Source organism: Thunnus maccoyii, chromosome 22, assembly GCF_910596095.1.
Source record: "Thunnus maccoyii chromosome 22, fThuMac1.1, whole genome shotgun sequence".
In the NCBI taxonomy this organism is placed as follows: Eukaryota; Metazoa; Chordata; class Actinopteri; order Scombriformes; family Scombridae; genus Thunnus; species Thunnus maccoyii.
The window spans coordinates 17143827-17154218 of NC_056554.1; the positions used below are offsets into that span (position 1 = coordinate 17143827).

A 10392-nucleotide genomic window follows, 5' to 3' on the forward strand; every position below is an offset into this window, starting at 1 on the left:
GGTGGTTGATGATGCTCTCCATGGTGTGATAGGATTGTTGCCTGGTGGCGCGAAGGTACTTCTGCATGGCCCGTGCCATGGGGGCAAAGATGGCTTGGGCAGCCTCCCTGGGGTCCATCAGCTCACGGGGGTGTTTCGGAGAGGATGCAACTGCCTCATCCTCTTGCTGACGCTTGATGTGAGTGAAGGCTTCTTCTACTGCCACAACCAGTCTGTAAGGAGAAACAAGGGTATGAAGCTCCGTCATATCCTAGTACTTCAAGCCATATGTTTATGTTTGCATGCATGTATTTGTGCGGGTTTCTCCTCACCTGGCTTTGCGTTTGCGGACCCTCCGCTCCACCTCTGCCTCCTCGTAGTAGTACTCGTTGTGGGAATTGTCTCTTTTGCGAGCAGCAGCTGCAATCATGGCTCTGGATTGCCCTGTGGAGTTATTGGTGTTGTTTTCTGTGGAAAGAAACGCTGAAATTAAAGAGGACCAATCGATCCATTTGCAGACAGAGCAACAGAGCAGAACGTCCTCGGCATGTCCACCAAGTATAGCTGTTTTTATATATATATATATATATATATATATATATATACATATATAATGTGTGTGTAGTTATGGCTGTTATGCATCTAGATTGTGCTCTTTTACAAATTGTTTCGGTAATTTCATATTAATTTAACAGGTCCCTTTATTTCATATTAATTTACAGTAATAGGGCAATTTACAGGTATTTAATGGTAGGTTTTTAGGACATTTTACAGAAAGGGTGGTGCAATTTGGTAAAAATTATACAAAAACTATTACTATTCTCTACATTTTGAAACTATACTGAAGACATCAAAACTATAAAATAACACATTTGGAATCATCTAGTAAACAAAAAAAGTGTTAAACCAAAATATAATTCATATTCTAGATGTAATTATATCATAATTTCATGGTATTATTTTTACAGTTGGCAGCATACTATGATAATGTAATAAGATCAAACATAAGACTGTAGCCAAGATCATTTTACCTTCCCCCAGGTTGTAGACCTTGAAGGCAGACATCTTCTTGGAGAGGATGGACTTGGGCAGGTTGAGCAGGGCAGGGTTATAAACTGGAAAGTCAGTGTAGTACTGGTCCAGAACCCACACTGCTGCCCGTTGAATACTGCAAGAAAAAGTAAATTCCTCCATTAGACTAGCATATTTCAAAACGCAGAGCTGTTATCAGTATATCACCCTTGACAGCCTCGTGGCTTAAAGCCTCTCGTTACGTGCACATGAAGGAAGTGGGGAACCACCAGAAGAGGAAAACAGCCACTTTCAGCGGGCTGCATGCATGAGAAAAAGGCTGCTGTACTGTGGGCAAATTAGGTCCAACCTTCAGTAGTGTTATGTAAAATTATACCTGGTAACCAGATATTAGCTTTAGCATGCAGGGAATGATCTGCTTGTGAAAAAAAAATGTCCCATTATATTTCCTGCATATTTTTTAAGTTCAGAGTGAATTTCATCAGGTATCTTGCTCGTGCTCAGTTTGAACAAATGAAGGCATCATATCTCTCAGACTTGACAACACTCGAAGGAGAACAACCTCATGCTGCACTGTTGTCTGTATTTGTTGTTTTAATGTTAGAAGATGCTGAAATCCTGTCTTGGAATATTGTCACTTTGTACAAATGGACAAAGTGTGCAAAAATTCAAGTGAGTCTGGCTCATGGCCACTGAATTATGTCCATATACAGTCCATTTATGTGACTATTGTGCTGCCTATAAATGGGCAAAAGGCATTTTTGACCATATTGTAGCGCTATCTGCACAAAAAACAAATTAGCTCCTCTTCATCTGAGGCCAGACTCTCTGCCAAGTTTGAAATCTGATCAATGCCTTTGGCGATATCTTGACGTAATAGTGGATATCTCAGATAGAAAAATTAATATTAAAAAAAACACACTAACCTGAGATGTCCCACACTGTAGAAGCGGCTGGCTCCATCTGTGGTCCTCACAACCTTCAGACAGAAGGAAGGCTGCAGATGCCTGACCTCCAGCAGCACCAGCGCCAGGTACTGAATGAACAGCAGTGCATCCACCAGAGATGCCGCATATCCCACAATCCCCCTATAGTCCGTCTCCCTGGGCTCCAGCACCCGCACCCCGTAGAAGAGCCAATAAGACGCCACAAAGAGGAACACCAGCGCCAGCAGCAGACAGCGGAAGACAAAGAAGCGCGGCAGAGTGGCTCTGGGAGGGCGAAGGAACAGCGCCCAAGTGGAGATGAGGAGGATCAAGAGCTTGAAGGCCAGAGAAATGTAAAGACCCTCACATGGCGTGCCGCAAGCGTCCAGCGTGTCCCGCCAAAGCAGCTGTGGGAGGGCCAAGAAGGCCAGAGGGGTGACCAGGGCGAAGAGCCCCAGGATGGCACCCAACGCTGGGGCGAGGTAACGACGGCACTCCAGTGGCGAGGAGTCCTCCAAGTCCTTGGAGATCCGCGTCAGGTCCTCATTGGAGATGCTGTCAACGGAGGTGCCAGTGACCACCGTGGTGGTCTCGCCCCAGTTGTCATCCTGAAAAAAGAAGAGAGAAGAGAGTTGGTGAAAGTAGCTCCACAGAGAAGACATCTGTAGAGAAACGCTTGAAGAGATTCTTAAACTCTGACCCTGTCGTCTCCTCTGGTGGACTCCGTGTCCAGCAGCGACTCTCCAGGTGCCTGAATGGTCACAGATTTGTCTCCGCGGATGCTGCTGTCATGACTCTTTGAGCGATGTCTGTCTCTCCTCTCCCTGCAGAGACATTAGAGAAAGGGTAAGTCTTGGATAGACAATAATAATTACATCAGCAGGATATATACATTATGATCTACTCGTCATTCATGTGATTATTTGAAAGCTATTGTGATCAAACTCTTATCTGAGAAGCTGCAAAAAACCATGAGAAGGGAGAAGTTTATGATACTTAAATGGTACCAGAGGGGACTTTTTTCTGTTTTAACTTTTAAAGCCACTATATGTAAATATTTCATGTAACTATATTGTCTTTTGCAATACTGCCACAGGGGGGAGCATATCTGGTAACATTTATTTACGCCTTCATTCATAGTGTCGTTTATTCTTGTGCTGCTACTAACAATTATTTTCATTACTGATTAATCGAAAATGCAGATTATCCTCTCAATTAATCAATTAGTCGTTTTTGTTCTGCAATATGTGACAAAATGTTGAAATATGGCCATCATAATTTATTTTTATATGTTTTGTTTTGTCTCATAAACAGTCCAAAACGCAAAATCTTGAGGCTACTATCACATATAACAAAAAAAGATCAAACTGAAGCAATGAATCGATTATCAAAATAGTTGCAGATTGATTGTTTACACTCTAGTTTATTCATTCCTACATATTTATTTTCTTTTTTCCATATTTAAAAATGCATATAATATTGCAAACAAATATATTACTTGACTCAATTTAATAGTGGAACTATTTAACTTCTTCCGACTTCTGAAATTTGAATATTTGCAATATTTGAAATTGAATGTTATTAAGACGTAAACTTGGGTTCTGGTGAATATAGTGGCAAATGAAAGCTAATGAAAACAATCACTAATTGTCGCTCTACTTGTTGATAAATTAGCCAAATTAGCCAAATAGCCAAACCTACAGTCCTATACCTGTGTTTGCGGGAGCTGCGCGAGTGGGACGACTTGTAGGAGTACCCCGAGTACATCGACTCGTTGTCCATGTCGGAGGCCAGCGGTGGGCGGGGTTTCTGGGCCCCTCCTGCCCCTGAGCCGCCGCCGCCGCCCTTCTCCCAGACCACACCCAGCTGACTCTTGCGGTGGCTGATGGATTTGGAGGAGAGGGTCAGAGGGAGGCGCAGCAAGTCCACTTTACTCCTGAGGGAATCTATCTTGGAGGCCTTTGGGAAAAGAGGGGAGAACAGGGGGTGGGTGGGGGGTGTTAAGGAGAAAGATGAATTATAGAAATGGTGAGCTTGGAAGAGGCAAAGACAAGTGAAGAGAAGAGAGATGAAGAGAGAACAGGAGGGAGGCAGGAAGATAATTTGTCAAATCAGACGAGTAAAAACGTCTCAGAGGGAAACACCGAGTAAGAAGAGAGAGAGGACTGTTAAAATGTTGGCACTGTGAGGTGTGTGTGTGTGTGTGTGTGTCTGTGTGTGTGCTTTCAGTTGCACAGGACAAAGCTGGGCCCATTCTTCCGCTTTGAGGGAGTTTTTATGGAGGAAACTCAAGTGATTTAGCCCTGAGCGCGTTCTCAGCCAATAAAGGGCAATTACACCACCTTCTATTCTCAGCTACAAGCCTCCCGTGTGCACGACAGGCAGGAGTAGAGGTCAAACATCAGAGCCTTAAATATTCCTTTTTTTTTTTTACTGTTACTGTGCGAGTCAGCAGCAAAAACGAAACGTGCTCTTTGTGTCACATTTATAAAAATAAAGACTTTATGTGAGCTTGCTTTTAGCTTGAATACCTCAAATTTTTTTGGGGAAGGGTGGTGTTGATTTGAGTCGATGTGTGATACATACTCGCCCAGACGCCACATTCCCCAACTGTCCCCTGTGGTCTCCAAGGGCAACAGAGCTTAGCTACTACAATGGGGATGAATGGGAGGCTACGGGTGAGAAAAGACAGAAGGGGGGCTTGGGGGGGGTGAGTAGTTGCTATGGCAACCAGAACATCAACTCTTCACCCATCCCTCTCTCTTCCCCCTTCTCACACAAAGACACACCTCAAAAGACAGAAACACAGACAAGACACTTACCAGGCAACGATTCGGACTTGATTTTAAGGATATTTCTCTCTTGTTTGAGTTTTTAACCAGACTGTAGGTACTTTCCCAACTGGCTGTAGAACAAGCAGACTCTTAATCTAATAACAAATCTCCTCGTGCTCTCTATTTGTGCAATGACCTCCTGTGTCCAACTTCCACATTGGATACTTCATGTTTCAGTAATGGCTTCCATGTGACACATAGACGTCTCAGCTGGGACATTTGTAAGCAGGCACATATGGCTGCGTTCATAAGGCCTTGAAAATGCATCTCAGTTCTGAGGATCTACAACACTTCATGATAGGCCTGCAACTAGAGCTGCAACGATTAGTTGACAGACAGAAATTTAATTGCCGTCTATTTTGATAATCAACCATTTTTTTAAGACAAAATGCCAAAAGTCTCCGGTTCAGGCGTCGCAAGTGTGAATATTTTGTGGTTTATTTAATCTTCTATGATGGTAAATTGAATATCTTTGGGTTGTGGATTGTCGGTTTGGACAAAACAAGACATTTTAGGATGCATCTTAAACTTTGTGGAATGGTGATTGACATTTTTCACTATTTTCTGACATTTTATAGACCAAACAACAAATCAATTCAAGAAAATAATCGTTTACAGTCGTAATTTTCATTAGGAAATGTTGGAAAGAGTCTAAAGTCTTCAAATATCTCATTTTGTATGAACAACAGTCTAAAACCAAAAGATATTTGATTTAAAATAAAAATGAGAAAAGGAGAACATGCTCAGAACATATTTATCGTTTTTGCCTTAAAAATAACTCAAATGATTAATTGATGATGAAAATAGTTACCAACTAATCAGTTCATTGGCTAATTGTTTCTCTTGTGTTGAGACCTCATGTTGACTCATCTGACATTCAGATATTTATTTCTTTTACAAAAGAGTGAATAAAACTAAAATAATCCCCTTCAGTGCTCCTGAAATAGAATACAAAAGGATGCCACTTATGTTTTTTTTTTAAAAACCATGAGGCCTGAACCTCATATCGAGGCTGTTAGGAGCATGAAAACATCTCCCTGCATGTGTTTAGTTAGTTTAACAGTTTAATGTCAGCACAGCCTGAGAGTAAAAAGAGTTTAGATGAGTTGTGACATGTGTTAAATAAAAGCTGGGTCTGTAAACTGGAAAACACTGAACGTGTTAGATAAAGATGACATTTCAGTGGGGAGGCATGATGTTCACAAATTAAATCAACACAATCCAACATCTCACATGGGTTTCTAAATATAACCGACCCATCCTTGCGCAATTTTCCTTATAAAAGTTAAATGATCCTTTGTGTCTGTGAGCAGTTAGAGGTAAAAACAAATCTCTACATATTACAAAAAAAAAAAAAAAAAAAGGAAGGATAAGTGGAACCACGGCGGAGCGCTCGTCTCACTTTATGGTTAAAAATGGAAAATCCTGGAGACACAGAGTCTCTGGACGGCATGAAAAATTATCTTTGGGTCTTTGCTGTAGTTCATGCAGAGTTAACAAGCCTTTTACTGCCATATCCTGGTCCACACACACACACACACACACACACACACAACACACAAGAGCATGACAGTAAAGATAGAGCTTTAACCTTCACTGCTGCACCAAAGTGAGTAACGTGAGAACACACAATGCGTGTTTGTTCTTGATTTAACACGGCACTACTCAACCGTGAACATAAACACAACCAGCTCTCCCTGTCTGAGACTATCAATGCCATCGATCACACTGACGAGCCTCTCCCACTGTAATCAATCCCCCGCTGATTGATTTACAAGGGAGTTTCGTGTTTGGCATCATCTGTTATGTGAGACTTTCCACGTGCAGTGTGGACACAGGACGACCATTGGAAACAGTTATCATGCTAAAAAAATTTCACAATTTACAAATTATTAATCCTAAAGATGCCAGTATGGCTGCAAATAACGATTATTTTCATTATCGATTAATCTGCTGGTTATTTTCTCGATTAATCGATAAGTTGTTTGGTCTATAGAATGTCAGAAATGGGTGCAAAATTCTTCTCAAGGCCCAAGACGCAACCATAATGTCTCATATTGTCCCAAACAACAGTCCACAACACAAAGATATTCAGTTTACTGTCAAACTGGAAAATATTCACATTTAAGAAGCAGGAACCAGAGAATTTTAGCATTTTGTCTTTTAAAAAATGACTCAAAATGATTAATTGATTATCAAAATAGTTGGCAATCAATTTTCTGTGGATTGCAGCTGAGATGCCAGTCTTTAAACCTTAAAGAGTGAATCTCTGCTGATGCAAAAGATTAATCATCTTTAAAAACACATCACGAAAACTAAAAATAAAAGTTGGATTTACTTTAACAAGTGAAATGTTCTCCCTCTTGCTTTCATGACAGCAGCAGATTTTTAGTCCCAGCTGTGGGTGAAACAGCTTGTTCAGACGGGTGTTTCTCGCCGTGCAGCCTCAGGTGGATGCTGCGGGCTGCCTGTGTGGCTCCCGGGGGCCTCCAGGCCTCAGGGTGGCAGTGGGCCAGCGAGGCGTGGCTGCTGCCTCAACACTGACTCCTGTAAGCAACCCGAGGCTAGGCTTCGAGGCCTTAAAATTACTCATACACACACACATACACACACACACAGCATGAGTTCAAGCTCACTGGAAACCAGTGAAGTGTTGAGGGAAGCAGCTGCGCGCAAAACACTTTGATTTCGCACCGGTGGGAACAAAACGAGTCAGTGTTTGAGACAAAGCAGAACACACCCAGCATGATGTGATGCCGCTGTGAGCAGCAGACCGGTGACCACACAGCAAACTCTACTTATATGTACGTCACCATGGTTAGAAATCAAAAGTGTTCCATTTGGCACGCCGTGCGTAAAAGCGCAAAATGGGTAAATTGCAAGAAAAACATAATTAATTTAACCCGGCTAACAAGCTTCAGGTGATGAAAGGAACCGGCTGCATTTCACACTGGTGGTGAGACTCATTATTAGTGAATCTGCGGTCAATTCAGTTATCTGCCAACTCATCAGTCCTTACAGAGAGGGTGGTCGCGCACGAATGAAGAAATTATTTATTTTTTAAGGATAGTAGCAAAAGTAATGGTGTATATTTTGCAGTAACCAGACGGTATTGTCATTTAAATGACAGACAAAAGATTTTACCCAACATGCCCGCAGGAACATCTTACCTTTCTTCCCAATTTGGGGGAAAAAAAGCTGCACCGCAAATTCTCCAGCAGCACAAAGAGCCGCGCAGCAGCAGCAGCAATTCAGAGCGTATCCAACAAAAGTGCCTCCAAAAGGCTCCAAATTCACGGTCTCTCGACTCTCATCTGGCTGTAGTTTCTGCGCTCATCCACAAGCGGAGAGTAACCTGATCCTTCTTTGTGTTCACAGTTTGTTTTTGTCTGTTATTTTTTTTTTTTTTTCCGGCTGGAAATCACGAAGCTCCGGAGCAGCGACACGCTCCTCATCCATCTGCTGAGCAGCGGAGTCCCGCTGAGCTGAGCGGCTCAGTGCGGTCATGCAGCACCGGTGACTCCCGCAGCTCCCGCTCCACCGTCAGGCTGGACGGAGGAGCTACATCTACAACTTCCGGTAAGGATTTTCAAAATAAAGTCCAGAATTTAGGGCGTCACAATGGTTCACACATTTATTGATGTAAATGAATGATCTTGTAAAATGGTTTCAGTTGTCTCTTACTGCCCTTATCTACTAAAAGCACTGACACTCAAATATAAAATCCCTTAAATATTAACATGTTTAACAGGCAAGAACTACCAAGTGAGAATAAAATACTGTAAGAAAATACTGTAAAAAACAACCATCATAGCAAAATGTTTACTTATTTATTCTCAAAACATTATTAGTTATGCAATTAATGTTATCTGAAAGTTAGTTATATTATTTAAAAATATGTACTTTTAATACAAATTGCAGCTTTTATCCCAAGTACAATCTTTCCACAAAGCCTTCAAAATGACTGACAGTGCCCCTAAAACATTTGCAAAATTCTCTTATGTCAATATCTAATCCATGTGAAAGTTGTATTTTTAAGGTTTGACATAAGCATTTAAAGGGATTTTGTTCTCCATGCTGCATTTCGTTGATATTAAATTATATATTTAAGTGATACCTCTTGAAAAACTGTGTTTGTATGCGTTTGTTATATATTTATTTAAAAGTCAGATAACATCTGCATGGGAATGGAAGGATATTTAAAAAAAAAATACTGAAGATCAGCCTTTTATCTCTAATACTGGTTAACCATTATCTTGAAAATCTTAGTCACTTTCGAAAATTTGACAAACTTTCTTTTATTTTCAAGCTAAGAACATTTAATTTCCGGTCACGTGCTTGCTGTTCATTCAGTATAACAATTCATTTGAACTACTATTATCCCTTTTCCCTCAGCCAGCAGTGAAAACCCCACAAATAGCAGCTATATTAACTAGTAGAGGCCTTTTCTTCTACACAAACACTCCTCATTCTCTGTTCTCTTTATCCCCAAAAACACTGGAGCATATATTCCTCAATCAAGTTTAGCTCATATGACTAAAGAAAAACCACATATTTCAAAATATTAAACATTAAATGATGACAATTCATGCAATTAGGAGTGAATATGATGTCACGACTCCAGATTTCTTTATCCAGTTTCTTTTTAATCTCACAAACACATGAATCTGACACAAGTTCTTTTTCCTTCTGTGCAGCTAACAATCTCACCATTTTAAAAACAAGGGAGAAGAAAATAATTTATACATCCTTTTTTTTTTTTAATCATATCTACAAAAATAAAATCAAATACGAGGACTAAGGCTTTACAGAAAAAAAAAATTAACATATATAAAACATGTGGGTCTGATCTCTATATTACATGAGTGAACAAGATTTAAAAAAAAAAAAAGACAAAAAAAAAAAAAAAAGACAATGAGATGATAGTTAAAGACGTGTGTATGCATACAGTAGTTTGCACTGTGCAGGGAGTTTAGTTTGTGCAACTTTTCTTTTTTTTTTAAATTTTTTTTTAAAAAAAAGGAATCAGTTTTAGCTTCTTTACAGCCTGTTGGGGCCGTAACGCTGATGTCAATGTACAAGATAAATGTATGAAAAAAAAAAAAAGAAATAATTGAAGAGTACAAAGAAACTGTAGTGTAGAGGTAGAAATTGGAGATGAAAAATGCTGCAGTCAGAGGTGGGAGGACAGAAGAGGAGACGTGTGGAAAGAGATTTTTTTTTTTTTTTTTTTTTTTTTTTTTTAGCAGAGGAGAGGAAGAGATCGTGATTTGGATTCAGACAGCTCAGACCAAGTGATGATCCGACGTTACGGACAAAAAACATATTTTGAAATTGCATGTGATGAACGTGTGTCTTAATACGGAAAGATTTAAATCTAAGGAATATTTTTTTTTACTTTTTATGAAGAAATCTTTCATCTCCTGGTCTGAGATGTCTGATAATCAGCAGCCAAAATGTCAAGAAAAACAAACAAACAAACAAAAAAAAAAATCAACAAGCAGTGTTCCCTTCAACACCTCTGAGGAGATATTTCACTTTGGTAGAACATTTTTACATTTTAGCACAAATACCTCTGCACGTTCATACATGGTCAGTGTGAAAACAAGCTCAGTAGCTTT

The 10392-nt window shown here is 40.2% G+C and overlaps 1 protein-coding gene across 2 annotated transcripts in view; it reads right to left on the minus strand.

Annotated features, from left to right (window-relative positions):
- Nucleotides 1-8022, minus strand: part of LOC121888971 (vang-like protein 2) — a 13784-nt gene extending 5762 nt beyond the window's left edge. The window contains exons 1-7 of one of the 2 annotated variants that reach the window (XM_042400616.1): nucleotides 7942-8022; nucleotides 3649-3896; nucleotides 2638-2761; nucleotides 1938-2545; nucleotides 1011-1147; nucleotides 312-447; nucleotides 1-212 (exon numbers count right to left, since the gene is read on the minus strand). The exon at nucleotides 1-212 is cut by the window's left edge and continues 35 nt beyond it. In XM_042400616.1, coding sequence (XP_042256550.1) covers nucleotides 1-212; nucleotides 312-447; nucleotides 1011-1147; nucleotides 1938-2545; nucleotides 2638-2761; nucleotides 3649-3719 — 1288 coding nt within the window. In that variant the 5' untranslated portion in view covers nucleotides 3720-3896; nucleotides 7942-8022. Of the gene's footprint in view, nucleotides 213-311; nucleotides 448-1010; nucleotides 1148-1937; nucleotides 2546-2637; nucleotides 2762-3648; nucleotides 3897-7109; nucleotides 7206-7941 lie in introns of those variants that run through there. The other variant, XM_042400615.1, reaches the window with a different exon arrangement.
- Between the last annotated feature and the right edge of the window lie 2370 nt (nucleotides 8023-10392).